The sequence below is a fragment of the Tursiops truncatus genome, chromosome 11 (assembly GCF_011762595.2).
Source record: "Tursiops truncatus isolate mTurTru1 chromosome 11, mTurTru1.mat.Y, whole genome shotgun sequence".
Taxonomy (NCBI): Eukaryota; Metazoa; Chordata; class Mammalia; order Artiodactyla; family Delphinidae; genus Tursiops; species Tursiops truncatus.
In genome coordinates, this window is record NC_047044.1 from 67,165,030 (window position 1) to 67,185,442 (window position 20,413).

General features: G+C 37.2%; 1 protein-coding gene across 1 annotated transcript in view; it reads left to right on the forward strand.

The window, feature by feature from the left end:
• The window catches only part of NELL2 (neural EGFL like 2), a 375,472-nt gene that overhangs the window by 328,168 nt on the left and 26,891 nt on the right, over window positions 1-20,413 (forward strand). The window contains exon 17 of the mRNA XM_019934581.3: window positions 4,361-4,501. Within this exon, the coding sequence (XP_019790140.1) occupies window positions 4,361-4,501 (141 nt within the window). The remainder of the gene's footprint in view (window positions 1-4,360; window positions 4,502-20,413) is intronic.

A 20,413-nucleotide genomic window follows, 5' to 3' on the forward strand; every position in this document is an offset into this window, starting at 1 on the left:
AATTTTACAAAGAAATAATTTGTCATTTTCCAAAGTGACCCATTAAATGCTGATGTCAAAAGCCATTTTTGTTTGGCCTCCTCTGAAGCCAGTGGTCTGTGACATTGTAGGAGGCATGCAGTCTTGTGTCACCACACCTGAGGGAGGCAAAGAAAACAAGATACTGACATATGTGAGCTTTTTTTTATTCATACATGTTCCTTTCTTGTTTTCTGCTTGTTGGTGTGTTTTTAAAGATTACCTCAAAACATATGTACTTTCTAGAAAATCTATCGCCACAGTGCCTTCCACTTCCATTTTCTAAGCTGATTTTGATCTCTGGAGTACGACTGCTATTCGTGACTGCTGTTGGATGGCTAAATATCTTTTGGATTTTAGATTCTCTGTGCTCTGGGACAGCATCTCAATATCATCACTAGCTGACTGTTCTAAATGTAGCTAGTGAAAAAGTTCTAATTGTCCCTAAGGAACTAGTTCCTTTCTAAGACAGAATATATAATGAAATCATAGTTTTTCATAAAATTTATTTTTAGTTTTTTATATAATGTACCTACAGAGTATAAAATTAAGGTCCTTATAATTAAGACTAAATCATATAAGCTTATACATCCTGTACTAACCTTTCTGAATACTCTAATTCGGTTTGGAAAGTAATTTGTTCAAACTTGGTAGTTCTTATATGGAATAAAATAATAACATTCCCCCCCCCCACCCCAGGTCTGCTGTTCTCTGTGTTTCTAACTCAATTAGATAATATAAAGTTTGGTTTTAACTGACCTAAAGAAAGTACCAAAGAAGTAAATCATCTGATTTTCTTTTACTACTTTCTGTTATTACATGCTATGTAAAGCACAATATGTGCATATCTGAAATTGCACACAGTATGTGTGCATTTATATGTTCTAACTCATAGTAATGTCTACATTTGTGTATGGATAAAATATACTGAATTCTTAAATTGTGGATCAGATTTCAATTCTTTACTTATTAATGATTACTGAGTAACTAAAGATATACATACCATCAGATAGCTTACAGATGAGGCTGCTTGTTTCATCTTCCACTTTAATTAGACCCATGAGCCAAACAAACATACCTTCTGGTGGAAAGGGCATACTTTGGCAATTCAAGCACACTCTCATTTTCTACCGACTTTCACCAAAGTAGAAAAGTTTTCGTAAACAAATCAAAATTAGCAGGAACATGAAAGTGTAAAACAAAGCAGTGTATATTATCTGGCTAGTTTTACTTTGCTATCCTAAATGGTAGCAAGTATATAATTTGAACCATGACATATGTATACTTATACTATATTTTATAAGTTGAGTCATATTTTAAATGAATTAAGACATTTCACTACCTAATGAACTACTCAGTAAATCCTTCTGAGATATGAATAATTGCTCCATACTGTATCTTAGTGTTTTCAAAACTCCAGTCATTCATATGCCACCTTAATAAGTTTTGTCATATTTATATACTGTTTATACCAATATCTACTTACTGTTGTTTCTGTAATCCCTCTCACTTTTTAAATTTAAATACAATTTCACTACTGTACTATTAGTATCACTTGCTATAAATAGAAATAATTCAGAAATATACAAATGTAGCTATTAAAATAAAGTATTTGCCTGTTATCACCTAAATACCATACCAGTGGCGGCGGGAAACACTGTCCTGCATGATTGTAAATTCAGATTTTCATAAGTTTAATTTTCTTAAAATAAAACACACTTTAGATAGATAGTAAACCCAGTAAGGGCAGAAATTACTTCTGCTTTATGTATCCTTGTTTCCCCAGCACTTAATACTTGGCATATAACAGGTATTCAATAAGTATTGAATGACAAATTAATGAGTGACATATATATTTGCATATCTATCCTCTAAAATACTACTTAGTATTAGTAGTCAAATAATGATACTCAGATTGTATAGGAAAATACATTATGGCCAGCACATGTTTCAATCCCCAGTCTTCAGGGAATATGCACTAATATACTGTGTAACATTTCTATTAAACTTTAATGGATATAGACCAAGGAAGGTTGCTGTAATCTAAACAAAGAGAAGTGGAGATGAAGCAGTATAGGAGTGGGCCTGGTGATTAGAAAGAGTGACAAGAGAAAATGAGTGAGGAGTAAATATTGAAAGATATATCTGTGTCATGTGACCTGAGGTAGCCCTTGTGTTGCAGCAAGAAAAAATAACTAAATTAAAGGGTAAATAAGAGATGTGAAAGTTGCTTCGGTGGATAAAGCTCTGTTCTATTAATATTTACTTCCAAATCACCAACGCTAATGACCAAATTATTCTAAAATGAGGTGCTCTAAACATCCCCCTCCTGACCTTCTTCCAATAAACTCATTTCTAAAGCTTAAATTCCAACCTGTTTTCTTTTGTCCATGCACTTAAGAAATGACATAACCAATTTCCTGCATCTTTTGGGTTAGAAGAAAAGACCATATAAAGCTGAAATGAGCATAGCATTTTAGTCCCATTTATAAATCATCAGTTAGGGAGGCCCCATTAGTACAGATAGGCTGTTTCATAAAACGTATGAGGCCTTACTAAATGGAAGCAATTCACATCAGCTATGTGTCAGGAAGTCAATGGTTAGCTGACTTGGCCACTAACAATTATTTTGACAATAGGAATTACTAACGGTAAGAAACTGACTCTTCAGAAGAGCAACCACAGAGGCAAATCACTCATAGTTCAGAAAGAATGTTAAAATTTTGCAATCATATAAAATATTTATTTTGGCTTACTACCTAATCTAAGAGAATGGTTTGTGCCTTGTTTTACTGAAGGAACTCCGGGCTTATCAAGAAGTATATGAGTGATGACTTTTTTTTCTTTTAAAAATCTTACTTATTCAAAAATGTGTCTCTTTAAAAATTGAACATAGTAAAAGAGGAAATTTTAAAAGAAAATGAAAGAAATATATATTTCCAAGAATTTGAAGTTAGATGAGACTAAGAAGGCAGTAGTACTGCTGAGCTGGAGTGGATTGTCTGGGAGGAAAGGACTCTAAAAAGTATCTGGTCTTCCCATCAATAGGAGGGACTTGTCATGCTGGTCACTGCAGCAGGGAATATGATGCAGGTGCGGAAAACATATAAGAAAAGGCTATTCTACCTTGGCGAGTGGAATCTGCAGTCATGGCAAAGGGTTGTCAAGATGGATATTTTTGGCAGCTGTGATGGTACGGTGCCAGCAGATCACTTAGCAAGGCCTGAGGCAACCCCAAAGCACCCAGAAACCCAGAAGGTATTAAGAAGAAGGGGACACTCTGTAAAGCAACTCTAGGAATTACTTTTTCCTCTATGACTGATTAAAGAGGCTTGGATGGACATCAGATGTTCCCATTAATCAGCAGACTGAATAAGAAGAATAAAAGGCTCACAACATTTGAGAATAGTAATAAGCCACTGGAGGAAATATATGAAACTCAAGATACATTCTCTGTTTGTTTAGACAATTTTGCCAATTTCAGCCTGTGTCTACTTGTATGAAGGAGCACACACCAGAAAGTTAGGCAAATATGAACTCTTAGGTGACCTTGGTTAAATCCCATAATTTCCTTTTGCCTCATTTTTTTTCATATGTTCAATATGCTGTCTAAATGGCAAGATTTTTTTGAGGGTTGAATGAAGTAATGATATATGTGAAACACATTAAAAGGTGACATAGATGGGATATATTCTCAAAAATTGGAAGCACATTGATGCATGAATGCTATTGCCATATACTGGAGATTATGTTGCTAGTAATAAGAGACCCTAAAATTTCAGTGGCTTAAAGCAAAAAGGTTGGTTCTTGCTCATACTCTACGTCCACCCCAACTAGAGGAGGAACGTGCCCCATATCGTCTTCACTCAGGACTCAGGCTCATCTTCAGAGCTTCTGGAAATCGCTGGTCATTGTGATGGGGGAAGGGTATGTGTGAATCACACACTGCCTCTTTAAGGCTCTCTCTGGAAGTGACACATGTCATTCCCTAATTGACTTCAGGAAGTCACACGGCAATCCTAGCTTGTGTCCAGAAAAGGAGCTGGAAATATTTGGCGAGCAGCACTAATGACTATCACAGATGGTTTCTTTCCAGTTTCTACAGTTGGATGACTTTTGCAACATAGAAGCTGTCTAGCTGTTTCTCCTATTGCTAATACCACTACATTCTTTCTCTATAGCTTTCAACAACCAAGTAGACTTTCTTGATTTTATGTTGTCTCAGTTTTAAGGATTTGCTGGCACTAAATATTTTAGTAGCCATCTAACAGAATATTTTAGTTTCTTTGAGAGAAAGGCAGCAATTGTATAACATCCCGTTTCTGTTTTCTTTCCCAAATAGACATTGATGAGTGCTCTGATGGCTTTGTTCAGTGTGACAGCCGTGCTAACTGCATCAACCTTCCCGGATGGTACCACTGTGAGTGCAGAGATGGCTACCATGACAATGGGATGTTTTCACCAAGTGGAGAATCGTGTGAAGGTCAGTACAAGGAGAAGACCTAGAGTTTAAAGTCTTAAAATTGAGGAAAATGCAGTAAGATGTAAATAGTAGACATTGAGCTAATATTTAAGGTATTGGTGATTTTTGCTGTGTGTTTATACAACAGTGATTAGAAATATGTTAAAATCTAACTTTTGCTTGCTAATTATGATAACTGATTTTTAGATAATTAAAACTTGCAATAGTAAACCAATTTTCTGTGGACACTTTTAACTGTTGTTTTAGAATGAGTAAACCCATAATGTCAGATAAATTTTTTAAATGGCAGCATGTAAAAATATGACCCAAAAAAGAACTAGGAAAAAAAAAATAGATGAAGAAAGCAGGATAGAGGGAAAATGAGGGTAGAGGAAATAATACAATGATATATGGCCAAGGGAAACATAATGCATGCTACTCTGGGCTGTTCCTAACATATCACTTACCTGGCAAAGTCAGAGATATTTAGTGAATGTTGGATACAGAAGATATGGTCCCTGCTTCACAGAAGATGTCAATCTAATAAGAGTGGAAATTTGAAAAGATTATAGTCAATTATTTACCATTCATTTTGACTTATTTTCAGTGAATTGACAACTCTGTTCCCTTATATCCTCTATTAAGGGGCACAATATTTAGGAGGCAGGCAGAGTAAGTAAAGCACAGTGAATAATTGTCAGGGAAACCACCCATACTAAAAGGATTTGGCATAGGATTGGAAAACGAAACAAAGCTCAAGAAGTCATTATTTTCTCCATTGGTGTTTACACCTTCATAGAGTGACAGCCTAAGAGAATGATGCGGCTAAAATGACACAGTTGATGAAAGCCTTGGAGAATCTAACTTAGCAGTGCTTGACGCTTAAATGATGAGATGTCTTTTACCCTTGGGCCTCAAGAGGTTTTCACACAGAGAAAAGTGAAACAGACATGGGTGATAGATGCCAAGGCTCCCAGCGTGCTTTGCCAGCAGCTGCAGAGCTCTGGACCTTGAGCGGAACGTTCATCTGGATTTTTATGCGGAACGGGAACGCTACTGCCTTACCAGGGGCTAAAACCTGGCATTTGCAAATAAACACTTAGCTGTGGTCTGAAGACTCTACCTGGCACTTGTGAATGTTCCAGAATGCGTACTTCCAGCCCTGTAGAGAATGCCATTCAAGAAGCCGATCAAACCGTGTGATTTTGCCCTTCCCTGATAAAATATTTTGCCTGTTTTCTGTAGTATATTATGAGGAAGAAGTCTTCAGTGCTACCTTTTTAAGATTGTCTTTTATTTTATTTTGAGTTACATACATAAAGAATGAATACAAGCTGATTATAAATAATTCAAAGCATACAGAAATATATAGAGCAAAGCTGAAAATGCATCTTTATTTCATCTCCCCCTTTTCCCCATCCCTTCCTCTTCTGCTCTAGGGCTAACCTGTGTTTAATTTTGCTTGGTATCCTTTTCTGTGCATCAGAATGTAACTAGAAAAAATACATACCTCTGCTGACTATCTTACTTTATATTTGCAACTGCTTTCACTCTCTTTTAAATTTATGACCACATGTCTCAAGGGAGCTGTATTAGTTATCTACTGATGCGTTAAAAGTTACCCCCAAAACTTAGAAACTGAAAACAACAAAAGTTATCTCACAACTTCTGTGGGTAAGGAATCTATGCACAGCTTAACTGAATGCCTCTGGTTCAAGGTTTCTAAAGAGGTTACTACCATCAAGTTGTTGCCCAGGGATGTGGTCTCATCTTGAAGACTTGTCTGGGATGGGAGTGGAGAGAATGAAGGTCACTCATGTGTCTATTGGCAGGCCTTGTTTCCTTAACACATAAGCTACTCCGGCTGGGGGCTGGCTTCCCCTAGAATAAGCAGGTGCCCAAGATGGCAGCCACAGTCTTTCCATAACTGAATCTCAGATGTGACATTTCATCACTTCTCCCATAGTCTATTTGTTAGAAGCCATCAGTAAGTCCAAGGGGAGAGGATTACACAAGCGTGTGAATATTAAATGGTGAGGATCGTTGGGGGCCATCTTGTAAGCTACCTGCTCTGAGGACCATCGACATCACCCAGTATTCCAACTTTATTTCCTTAGTTACTTTCCCCTGCATACCTTCTTCCGTCTCCTCAAATCTTAGATACCACTTTCTTTCTCTTCTTTCTCTGTCGATAACTCTGCTTATTTAACTGAGAAAAAAGAAGTACTTCCCTTTTCCACCAGACATATGGTATGATATACAGTAAAGATGTAACGGTCAGGAAAAAAATGACAAAACGTAATTAGTGCATTCATTAATGTCCAAAGGTAACAAGGAAAATGACACATGATAAAGATGAATATAGGGAAGTAAAGGATTCTATGAAATGCCTACACAGAAAAGGCTTTTTGAGGAAATTCCGTAAGTACAGAAAGAATGGGAAATCTTATTTTTTAAAAAAAAGAACCACAATTCTAGAAAGATGATTCTATTATTATCTTCCAGTATAATTTATAATGATTATCATAAAAATCTACTACTCTTTCAGAAGACAGTGTGCTCTGAAGAATACTTTTAAAAGAACCCACCTATGTTGTATAAAACAAGAGAGAACTAAAGTGCTTCTTTTTAACAACTATCTATTTACTGCAATTTCAGTGATTTGTAGAATTGTTATATTAGTATTTAGAAGGATGCAATTTTAAGAGTGTGATTATATCTGAGCAGGTTCCATTTTTCTGTGCTGGGGACAAAGAAAAGAAGCATTTCAACGTGGACAAAGCCACAGCAGTGGGTTTACAATTATGCTGAAGTATAATATTCATATTTGAAAATGTGAATAAATAACTTTGCACTGTTTCACTACTTTTTAGGCTGTGTAATCTACAAATACATGCTTATAAACTGCATTCATACAAAGTGTAAACTGTTTTGCTCATCCATTTACCTCAGAGGTGTAGACATTTAATCTCCAGATAATGTACAGGGTACCACTTTCCTTGTCCATATCATCATTCCTAATGTGCCTGAAATTTTGTCTTTCTCTAAGAATAAAGCCCAGTATCTTTTTTCCAGGTAAGAATATTGTATTTTCATGCCCACATTTCCCTTTATTTAAAGCTTTTATTTCTGGATTATCTTTATGCTTGGTGAGGATTTTTTGAACTTGTATGACCCCCAAAAAATGTTTATAGGGTAACATCTTTTGAGTATTATGTTCAAGCCAAATACTATAAATTCTAAACTTAAATCAAGGAAAAGTATGAAAATGAAATGAATCTATTTCAACTCAAGAAGTGGTTACTGAATCTATGCACAGGTACCTTGAGGTACTTTACCAGGCACCTGCTGTGAAGAAATATAAAGGAGGTATGATCACTGCTCTCAGCTTGTAGTCAAGATAAAATATGTACAGTAACAACTGTCATAGAAGATAGAATGTAGTAAGTTTTTCAATAGAGGAGAAAGCTGCAAAGTTGAAAATGATGAATACATAAGAAAAGTATGAATTCAGAGCCATAATGAAACAAAGAGAGAAATTATTTCCTGTTGGGATCAAGAAAGGATTGAATATCTAGCATTGTTTCAGGACTTAAGTATAATGTGATTATTGGCTTATTGAGATAGGGAAAGAGAGTTCCAGCAAAGGAAGTAGCTTTAAATGCTTTTCTAATAAGTTTGAACTTGAGTCTGAAAGTCTACTTTTGAGAAAGGGAATGATGAAAGTGTATCTCCACCAAATCTATATTTTGGCCCAGTCCTATTTTCTGAATTCCAGACCCACATATCCAGCTGGACAGCTCTACCTGGAAGCCCAGAGGAAAGTGTATTTCAACATGTCAAACTAACTCATGTCTTTGCTCATCCCTGCCACCTACTTCCACTCCCCAGCAAAATCTTGCTCTTCTTTGTATAAATATCATCAACCAAATTTTCCAAGCAGGAAATCTAATCATTCATGACCCTTCTCTCTCCCTAGTCTTTGAAGCCAACAGATCACTAAGAAGTTGCTTTATCTTTGTTGTTTCTATCTTGGAAGATTTTAGCTTTGTTGTTTCTTTCTATGCATCCCCACTGCTACTACTCAATACAGCATTATGCCTAAGAGCACAGACTTGGAGCCTGACAGCTTGGGTTCCCATCTGGGCTGTATACCTTACTAGCTGTGTGACCCTGAGAAAGTTATTCAACATGTCTAGGCCTTAATTTCCTGATCTATACAATGGAGATAATGATGGTACCTTTCATGGTTGTTGTGAGTCATTATATGAAATGAGTCATTATATGAAAGTACTTAGAATTTGATACATACCAACCACTATATAAGTGTTTCCTTTTATTATATGACCATCACTTTCCTGGAATACTGAACAGTCTATTAATCAGTCTCCTAGCTTCAATTTCTAATCCATTTAAATCCCTTTCCCACAGTGAAGCCAAAGGACCCTTTCAAAAATGCATATCTGATTATGATTTTTTTTTTTGTAATTCCCTAAAATGACATTTTATTGTCTTTAAGATAAGGTTCAAATTTCTTACAACATGACTTTTAACTGATCCTGGAGAACCTCTTCAGCTGCCTGTCTACCCACTCTGCTCTCCCTAGATATTCAAGTCATACCAATACTTCTGATCCTCTAACACATCTTGATGGCTCTGAACATTGGGAGTCAAACACACCCTTACCTCTGACTAGACCAGTCTTTACCTCCTCTTTGCTTGGCTAAATCTTATTCATAATGTAACTGCCACACCTGGAGAATGTGTTTGTGGGCAGAAGAAAGACCCAAAAAGAGCTACCAGTGTGATAGGAAGCAAGTAAAGGAAATTTATCAGGGAGAGAGAAGGACCTGTGTCAAAAGCTGCTGCTAGCTCAAGTTCGATGGGAACTGAGACTTGACCACTGGCTTCAGCAACATTATTTCTCCAATGACTCACTAAAGCACTTACCAGTATTTTTTTTAATTTTATTTTACTTATTTTTTTATACAGCAGGTTATTAGTTATCCATTTTATACATATTAGTGTATATATATCAATCCCAATCTCCCAGTTCATCCCCCCACCCCCACCTGCCACTTTCCCCCTTGGTATCCATATGTTTCTTCTCTATATCTGTGTCTGCCCTGCACACTGCTTCATCTGTACCATTTTTCGAGCTTCCACATATATGCGTTAATATATGATATTCGTTTCTCTCTTTCTGACTTACTTCACTCTGTATGACAGACTCGAGATCCATCCACTTCTCTACAAATGACCCAATTTCATTCCTTTTTATGGCTCAGTAATTTTCAATGGTATATATGTACCACAACTTCTTTGTCCATTTGTCTGTCAATGGGCATTTAGGTTGCTTCCATGTCCTGGCTATTGTAAATAGAGTTGCAGTGAACACTGCGGGGGGGGGGGGGGGGGGGGGGGTGGTGCATGTGTCTTTGAATTCTGGTTTTCTCTGGATATATGCCCAATAGTGGGATGCTGGGTCATATGGTAATTCTATTTTTAGTTTTATAAGGAACCTCCATACTGTTCCCAATAGTGGCTGTATCAATTTACATTCCCACCAACAGTACAAGAGGGTTCCCTTTTCTCCACACCCTCTCCAGCATTTGTTGTTTGTAGATTTTCTGATGATGCCCATTCTAACTAGTGTGAGGTGATACCTCATTGTAGTTTTGATTTGCATTTCTCTAAATTAGTGATGTTGAGCAGCTTTTCATGTGCTTCTTGGCCATCTGTATGTCTTCTTTGGAGAAATGTCTATTTAGGTCTTCTGCCCATTCTCGGATTGGGTTGTTTGTTTTTTTAATATTGAGCTGCATGAGCTGTTTATATATTTTGGAGATTAACCCTTTGTCCGTTGCTTCGTTTGCAAATATGTTCTCCCATTCTGAGGGTTGTCTTTTCATCTTGTTTGTAGTTTCCTTTGCTTTGCAAAAGATTTTAAGTTTCATTAGGTCCCATTTGTTTATTTTTGTTTTTATTTCCATTACTCTAGGAGCTGGATCAAAAAAGATCTTGCTGTGATTTATGTCGAAGAGTGTTCTTCCTGTTTTCCTCTAAGAGTTTTATAGTGTCTGGTCTTACATTTAGTTCTCTAATCCATTTTGAGTTTACTTTTGCATATGGTGTTAGGTAGTGTTCTAATTTCATTCTTTTATGTGTAGCTGTCCAGTTTTCCCAGCACCACATATTGAAGAGACTGTCTTTTCTCCATTGTATATCCTTGCCTCCTTTGTCATAGATTAGTTGACCATAAGTGCATGGGTTTTTCACTTTCTATCCTGTTCCATTGATCTATATTTCTGTTTTTGTGCCAGTACCATATTGTCTTGATTACTGTAGCTCTGTAATATAGTCTGAAGTCAGGGAGTCTGATTCCTCCAGCTCCATTTTTTTCCCTCAAGACTGCTTTGACTATTCAGGGTCTTTTGTGTCTCCATACAAATGTTAAGACTTTTTTTGTTATAGTTGTGTAAAAAATGCCAGTGGTAGTTTGATAAGGATTGCATTGAATCTGTAGATTGCTTTCGGAAGTATGGTCATTTTCAAAATATTGATTCCTCCAATCCAAGAACATGGTATATTTCTCTGTCTGTTTATATCATCTTTAATTTCTTTCATCAGTGTCTTATAATTTTATGCATACAGGTCTTTTTTCTGCCTAGGTAGGTTTATTCCTAGGTATTTTATTCTTTTGGTTGTGATGGTAAATAGGAGTGTTTCCTTAATTTCTCTTTCAGATTTTTCATCATTAGTGTATAGGAATGCAAGAGATTTCTGTGCATTAATTTTGTATCCTTCAACTTTACCAAATTCATTGATTAGCTCTAGTAGTTTTCTGGTGGCATCTTTAGGATTCTGTATGTATAGTATCATCTCATCTGCAAACAGTGACGCCTTTACTTCTTCTTTTCCAATTTGTATTCCTTTTATTTCTTTTTCTTCTCTGATTGCCATGGCTAGGATTTCCAAAACTATGTTGAATAGTGGTGTGAGTGGATATCCTAGTCTTGTTCCTCATCTTAGAGGAAATGCTTTCAGTTTTTCAGCTTTGAGAATAATGTTTGCTGTGGGCTTGTCATATATGGCCTTTATTATGTTGAGGTAGGTTCCCTCTATGCCCACTTTCTGGAGAGTTTTTATCATAATTGGGTGTTGAATTTTGTCAAAAACTTTTCCTGCATTTATTGAAATGATCATATGGATTTTATTCTTCAATTTGTTAATACGGTATACCACATTGATTGATTTGTGTGTATTGAAGGATCCTTGCATCCCTGGGATAAGTCCCACTTGATTATGGTGTATGATCCTTTTAATGTGTTGTTGGATTCTGTTTGCTAGTATTTTGTTGAGGATTTTTGCATCTATATTCAACAGTGATATTGGTCTGTAATTTTCTTTTCTTGTAGTAACTTTGTCTGGTTTGGGTATCAGGGTGATGGTGGCCTATATTTCTATAGAATGAGTTTGGGAGTGTTCTTTCCTCTGCAATTTTTGGAAGAGTTTGAGAATGATGGGTCTTAGCTCTTCTGTTTGATAGAATTCACCTGTGAAGCCATCCTGTCCTGGACTTTTCTTTGTGGGAAGATTCTTAATCACAGTTTCAATTTCATTATTATGATTGGTCTGTTCATATTTTCTATTTCTTCCTGGTTCAGTCTTGGAAGGTTATACCTTTCTAAGAATTTGTCCATTTCTTCCAGGTTGTCCATTTTATTGGCATAGAGTTGTTTGTAGTAGTCTCTTAGGATGCTTTGTATTTTTGTGGTGTCTGTTGTAACTTCTCCTTTTTCATTTCTAATTTTATTGATTTGAGTCCTCTCCCTCTTTTTCTTGATGAGTCTGGCTAATGGTTTATCAATTTTGTTCATCTTCTCAAAGAACCAACTTTTAGTTTTATTGATCTTCGCTTTTGTTTATTTCTATTTCATTTATTTCTTGTCTGATCTTCATGATTTCTTTCCTTCTACTAACTTTGTGTTTGTTTGTTCTTCTTTCTCTAGTTCCTTTACGTGTAAGTATAGATTGTTTATTTGAGATGTTTGTTGTTTCTTCAGGTAGGATTGTATTGCTATAAACTTCCCTCTTAGAACTGCTTTTGTGGCATCCCATAGGTTATGGATCATCGTGTTTTCATTGTCAGTTGTCTCTTGGTACTTTTGCTTTCCTCTTTTTTTTTAATTTATTTTTTCATACAGCAGGTTCTTATTAGTCATCCATTTTATACCCAGCAGTGTATACATGTCAATCACAATCTCCAATTCTTCACACCATCACCACGCCCCACCTCCGCTATCCCCCCTTGGTGTCCATACGTTTATTCTCTACCTCTGTGTCTCAATTTATGCCCTAAAAACAGGTTCATCTGTACCATTTTCTAGGCTCCAAACATGTGTTAATATGCAATATCTGTTTTTCTCTTTCTGACAAACTTCACTCTGTATGACAGTCTCTAGATGCATCCACGTCTTTACAAATGACCCAATTCCATTCCTTTTTTTCTTTTTAACATCTTTATTGGAATATAATTGCTTTACAATGGTATGTCAGTTTCTGCTTTTTAAAAAAGTGAATCAGTTATACATATACATATGTCCCCATATCTCTTCCCTCTCCATCTCCCTCCCTCCCACCCTCCCTATCTGACCCCTCTAGCTGGTCAGAAAGCACAGAGCCGATCTCCCTGTGTTATGCAGTTGCTTCCCACTAGCTATCTATTTTACGTTTGGTAGTGTATATATGTCCATGCCACTCTCTCACTTTGTCCCAGCGTACCCTTCCCCCTCCCCGTATCCTCAAGTCCATTCTCTAGTGGGTCTGTGTCTTTATTCCCGTATTTCCCCTAGGTTCTTCATGACATTTTCTTTCTTTTTTTAAGATTCAATATATATTTGTGTTAGCATCCGGTATTTGTTTTCCTCTTTCTGACTTACTTCACTCTGTATGACAGACTCTAGGTCCATCCACCTCACTATAAATAACTCAATTTCGTTTGTTTTTATGGCTGAGTAATATTCCATTGTATATATGTGCCACATCTTCTTTATCCATTCATCTGTCGATGGACACTTAGGTTGCTTCCATGTCCTGGCTATTGTAAATAGAGCTGCAATGAACATTTTGGTACATGACTCTTTGAATTATGGTTTTCTCAGTGAATATGCCCAGTAGTGATATTGCTGGGTGGTATGATACTTCTATTTTTATTTTTTAAGGAACATCCATACTGTTTTCCATAGTCGCTGTATCAATTTACATTCCACCAACAGCGCAAGAGGGTTCCCTTTTCTCCACACCCTCTCCAGCATTTGTTGTTGGTAGATTTTTTATGATGGCCATTCTGACCGGTGTGAGATGATATCTCATTGTAGTTTTCATTTGCATTTCTGTAATCATTAATGATGTTGAGCATTCCTTCATGTGTTTGTTGGTAATCTGTATATCTTCTTTGGAGAAATATCTACTTAGGTCTTCTGCCCATTTGGGGATTGGGTTGTTTGTCTTTTTGATGTTGAGCTGTATGAGCTGCTTGTAAATTTTCGAGATTAATCCTTTGTCAGTTGCTTCATTTGCAAATATTTTCTCCCATTCTGAGGGTTGTCTTTTGGTATTGATTATGGTTTCCTTTGCTGTGCAAAAGCTTTTAAGTTTTATTAGGTCCCTTTTGTTTTTTTTGTTTGTTTTTATTTCCATTTCTCAAGGTGGTGGGTCAAAAAGGATCTTGCTGTGATTTGTGTCACAGAGTGTTCTGCCTATGTTTTCCTCTAAGAGTTAGATAGTGTCTGGCCTTACATTTAGGTCTCTAATCCATTTTGAATTTATTTTTGTGTATGGTGTTAGGGAGTGTGATAATTTCATTCTTTACATGTAACTGTCCAGTTCTCCAAGCACCACTTATTGAAGAGGCTGTCTTTTCTCCACTGTATATTCTTGCCTCCTTTATCAAAGATAAGGTGACCATATGTGCCTGGGTTTATCTCTGGGCTTTCTCTCCTGTTCTGGATTTGTGCCAGTACCATACTGTATTGATTAGTATAGCTTTGTAGTATAGTCTGAATTCAGGGAGCCTGATTCCTCCAGCTCTGTTTTTCTTTCTCCAGATTGCTTTGGCTATTCAGGGTCTTTTTGCGTTTCCATACAAATTGTGAAATTTTTTGTTCTAGCTCTGTGAAAAATGCCATTGGTAGTTTGATTGGTAGGGATTGCATTGAATCGGTAGATTGCTTTGGGTAGTAGAGTCATTTTCACAACGTTGATTCTTCCAATCCAAGAACATGGTATATATCTCCATCTATTTGTATCATCTTTAGTTTCTTTCATCAGTGTCTTATAGTTTTCTGCATACAGGTCTTTTGTCTCCTTAGGTAGGTTTATTCCCAGACATTTTATTCTTTTTGTTGCAGTTGTAAATGGGATTGTTTTCTTAATTTCACTTTCAGATTTTTCATCATTAGTGTTTAAGAATGCTAGAGATTTCTGTGCATTAATTTTGTATCCTGCTACTTTACCCAATTCATTGATTAGCTCTCGTAGTTTTCTGGTAGCATCTTTAGGATTCTCTATGTATCTGCTAACAGTGACAGCTTTACTTCTTCTTTTCTGATTTGGATTCCTTTTATTTCTTTTTCTTCTCTTGTTGCTATGGCTAAAACTTCCAAAAGTCTGTTGAATAATAGTGGTGAGAGTGAGCAACCTTGTCTTCTTCCTGATCTTAGTGGAAATGGTTTCAGTTTTTCACCATTGAGGATGATCTTGTCTGTGGGTTTGTCATATATGGCCTTTATTATGTTGAGGAAAGTTCCCTCTATGCCTACTTTCTGGAGGGTTTTTATCATAAATGGGTGTTGAATAAATGGGTGTTATCATAAATGGGTGTTGAATTTTGTTGAAAGCTTTCTCTGCATTGATTGAGATGATTGTATGGTTTTTCTCCTTCAGTTTGTTAATATGGTGTATCATATTGGTTGATTTGCGTATACTGAAGAATCCTTGCATTCCTGGGATAAACCCCACTTGATCATGGTGCATGATCCTTTTCATGTGCTGTTGGATTCTGTTTGCTAATATTTTGTTGAGGATTTTTGCATCTATGTTCATCAGTGATATTGGCCTGTAGTTTTCTTTCTTTGTGACATCTTTGGTTTTGGTATCAGGATGATGGTGGCCTCACAGCATGAGTTTGGGAGTGTTACTCCCTCTGTTATATTTTGGAAGAATTCGGGAAGGATAGGTGTTAGCTCTTCTCTAAATGTTTGATAGAATTCGCCTGTGAAGCCATCTTGTCCTGGGCTTTTGTTTGTTGGAAGATTTTTAGTCACAGTTTCAATTTCAGTGCTTGTGATTGGTCTGTTCATATTTTCTATTTCTTCCTGATTCAGTCTCAGCAGATTGTGCATTTCTAAGAATTTGTCCATTTGTTCCAGGTTGTCCATTTTATTGGCCTAGAGTTTCTTGTAGTAATCTCTCATGCTCCTTTTATTTCTTCAGTGTCAGTTGTTACTTCTCCTTTTTCATTTCTAATTCGATTGACTTGAGTCTTCTCCCTTTTTTTCTTGATGAGTCTGGCTAATGGTTTATCAATTTTGTTTCCCTTCTCAAGGAACCAGCTTTTAGTTTTATTGATCTTCGCTATTGTTTCCTTCATTTCTTTTTCATTTATTTCTGATCTGATCTTTATGATTTCTTTCCTTCTGCTATCTTTGGGGTTTTTTTGTTCTTCTTTCTCTAATTGCTTTAGGTGTAAGTTTAGGTCGTTTATTTGAGATGTTTCCTGTTTCTTCAGGTAGGATTGTATTGCTATAAACTTCTCTCTTTGAACTGCTTTGGCTGCATCCCGTAGGTTTCGGGTCATCGTGTTTTCATTGTCATTTGTTTCTAGGTATTTTTTATTTCCTCTTTGATTTCTTCAGTGATCTCTTGGTTATTAAGTAGTGTATTGTTCAGCCTCCATGTGTTTGTATTTTTTACAGATTTTTTCCTGTGAGTCATATCTAGTCTCATGGCGTTGTAGTTGGAAAAGATACTTGATACAGTTTCAAATTTCTTAAGTTTACCAAGGCTTGATTTGTGAACCAAGATATGATCTATCCTGGGGAATGTTCCATGAGCACTTGAGAAGAATGTGTATTCTGTTGTTTTTGGATGGAATGTCCCATAAATATCAATTAAGTCCATCTTGTTTATTGTATCATTAAAGCTTGTGTTTCCTTATTTATTTGCATTATGGATGATCTGTCTATTGGTGAAAGTGGGGTGTTAAAGTCCCCTACTATGATTGTGTTACTATCGATTTCCCCTTTTATGGCTCTTAGTATTTGCCTTATGTATTGAGGTGCTCCTATGTTGGGTGCAAAAATATTTACAATTGTGATATGTTCTTCTTGGATCTATCCCTTGATCATTATGTAGTGTCCTTCTTTGTCTGTTGTAATTGTCTTTGTTTTAAAGTCTATTTTGTCTGATATGAGAATTGCTATTCCAGTTTTCTTTTGATTACCATTTGCATGGAATATCTTTTTCTATCTCGTCACTTTCAGTCTGTATGTGTCCCTAGGTCTGAAGTGGGTCTCTTGTAGACAGCATATGTACGGGTCCTGTTTTTGTATCCATTCAGCCCATCTGTGTCTTCTGGTTGGAGCATTTAATCCTTTCACGTTTAGGTAATTATCGACATGTATGTTCCTGTTCCCATTTTCTTAATTGTTTTGGGTTTGTTATTGTAGGTCTTTTCCTTCTCTTGTCTTTCCTGTCTAGAGAAATTCCTTTAGCATTTGTTGTAAAGCTGATTTGGTGGTGCTGAATTCTGTTAGCTTTTGCTTGTCTGTAAAGGTTTTAATTTCTCCCTCAAATCTGAATGAGATCCTTGCTGGGTAGAGTAATCTTCGTTGTAGGTTTTTCTCCTTCATCACTTTAAATATGTCATGGCACTCCTTTCTGACTTGCAGAGTTTCTGCTGAAAGATCAGCTGTTAACCTTATGGGGATTCCCTTGTATGTTATTTGTTGTTTTTCCCTTGCTGCTTTTAATATGTTTTCTTTGTATTTAATTTTTGATAGTTTGATTTATATGTGTCTTGGCGTGTTTCTGCTTGGATTTATCCTGTATGGGCCTCTCTGTGCCTCCTGGACTTGATTAACTATTTCCTTTCCCATATTAGGAAATTTTCAACTATAATCTCTTCAAATATTTTCTCAGACCCTTTGTTTTTCTCTTCTTCTTTTGGGACTTCTATAGTTCGAATGTTGGTGTGTTTAATGTTTTCCCAGAGGTCTCTGAAACTGTCCTCAATTTTTTTTTTTTTTTTTTTTTTGGCTGTATGCAGGCCTCTCACTGTTGTGGCCTCTCCCATTGTGGAGCACAGGCTCCGGATGCGCAGGCTCAGCGGCCATGACTCACGGGCCCAGCCGCTCCGCGGCATGTGGGATCTTCCCAGACCGGGGCACGAACCCGTGTCCCCTGCATCGGCAGGCGGACTCTCAACCACTGCGCCACCAGGGAAGCCGTGTCCTCAATTTTTTTTTATTCTTTTTTCTTTATTGTGCTCTGCAGTAGTTATTTCCACTATTTTATCTTCCAGGTCACCTATCCGTTCCTCTGCCTCAATTATTCTGCTACTGATCCCTTCTGGAGAGTTTTTAATTTCATTTATTGTGTCGTTCATCATTGTTTGTTCGCTCTTTAGTTCTTCTATGTCCTTCTTAAACGTTTCTTGTATTTTCTCCATTCTATTTCCAAGATTTTGGATTATCTTTAGTATCATTATTCTGAATTCTTTTTCAGGTAGAGTGCCTATTTCCTCTTCATTTTTTAGGTCTGGTGGGTTTATGCCTTGCTTCTTCATCTGCTGTGTGTTTTTTTGTCTTCTATTTTTGCTTAAGTTACTGTGTTTGGGGTCTCCTTTTCGCATGCTGCAGGTTCGTAGTTCCCGTTGTTTTTGGTGTCTGTCCCCAGTGGCTAAGGTTGGTTCAGTGGGTTGTGTAGGCTTCCAGGTGGAGGGGACTAGTGCCTGTGTTCTGGTGGATGAGGTTGGATCTTGTCTTTCTGGTGGGCAGGTCCACGTCTGGTGGTGTGTTTTAGGGTGTCTGTGACCTTATTATGGTTTTAGGCAGCCTCTCTTTTAATGGATGGGGTTGTGTTCCTGTCTTGCTAATTGTTTGGCATAGGGTGTCCAGCACTGTAGCTTGCTGGTTGTTGCATGGAGCTGGGTCTTGGCATTGAGATGGAGATCTCTGGGAGATTTTTGCCATTTGATATTACATGGAGCTGGGTGGTGTCCTGTGGACCAGTGTCCTGAACTTGGCTCTCTCACCTCAGAGGCACAGCCCTGATGCCTGGCTGGAGCACCAAGAGCCTGTCATCTGCATGGCATTCCAGAACTTGCCAAGTTGTTATATTCTTCTATTCATCCTCCCTCTCTTCTTCTGCTAGTATTGGAGGGTCTCCTGCAGAAGTGGGGGGCAGCTGTGGCTCACTGCAGGGACAAATACACGGCCGGCGGCAGTTCTGGAGAGTACTCACCAATCTGAGCCCTCCTGGAGGCTGCCATTTTCCTACCTTCATTCCTTTTTCTGGCTGAGTAATATTCCATTGTATATATGTACCACATCTTCTTTATCCGTTCGTCTGTCAGTGGGCATTTAGGTTGCTTCCATGACCTGGCTATTGTAAATAGTGCTGCAATGAACATTGGGGTGCATGTGTCTTTTTGAATTATGGTTTTCTCTGGGTATATGCCCAGTAGTGGGATTGCTGAGTCATATGGTAATTCTATTTTTAACTTTTTAAGGACCCTTCATACTGTTCTGCTTAGGGGTGTATCAATTTACCTTCCCACCAACAGCACAAGAGGGTTCCCTTTTCTCCACACCCTCTCCACCATTTGTTGGTAGATTTTCTGATGATGTCCATTCTGACTGGTGTGAGGTGATAACTCATTGTAGTTTTGATTTGCAATTCTCTAATAATTAGTGATGTTGAGCAGCTTTTCATGTGCTTCTTGGCCATGTGTATGTCTTCTTTGGAGAAATGTTTTGTTTGTTCTTCTTTCGCTACTTCCTTTAGGTGTAAGATTAGATTGTTTATTTGAGCTGTTTGTTGTTTCTTGAGATAGGATTGTATTGCTGTAAACTTCCCTCTTAGAACTGCTTTGGCTGCTTCCCATAGGTTTTGGATTGTGTTTTCATTGTCATTTGTCTCTAGGTATTTTTTGATTTCCTCTTTGATTTCTTCAGTGATTTCTTGGTTATTTAGTAATGTATTGTTTAGCCTCCATGTGTTTGTTTTTTATGTTTTTTTTTCTAGAGAATAGGTCCACTTTATTTGGTTCAAAAATATTTTTATATATAACCATTATTATGAAATGCAGGATTGTCAAGAAAATGTAGGTGGTCATTAAGAATTTGTCAAATAGATTATTCTATGCTGGGTTCGGTGATAGAAGTATCCCTTAATTGATTTTCCCCAAATTAAGATGAGCAGCTAACCCTGAGATCTTTGGCCCAGGAAGGAGTAGGTGAGGAATAGCCTGCTGTCTCAGCTGCAGAATGCTTCTGGAAAGGACGGTGAAGAACTTGCTGGAGGAGATGGACCTCTGAAAAATCTTTCCTTTCTGCTTTTTGCACTGTGGATTCTGCCATCCAGTTCTTCAGCACATATCTAGGATTAAAAGTTGTCATTCTTTTTCTTCTTTCAGAATCTGAATCATTCATGTTACTCTTCAGTCTCCAAAGGTACTGGGACACCCAGGCAGGAAAGAGTTTGTGCTTTGAGATCATTTTCAGTGCCCAGAATTGCTGAGGAATGCTGAGCTCCTGTAACTGGCTTTGAGTGATCTCACTGAGCTGCCGAAATGTCATTGTAAAGTCAGCTTCTGTCTTTTCCATGATGTAAGAGAAATGCAATTAAATCATCATCACCCTTGCTTTT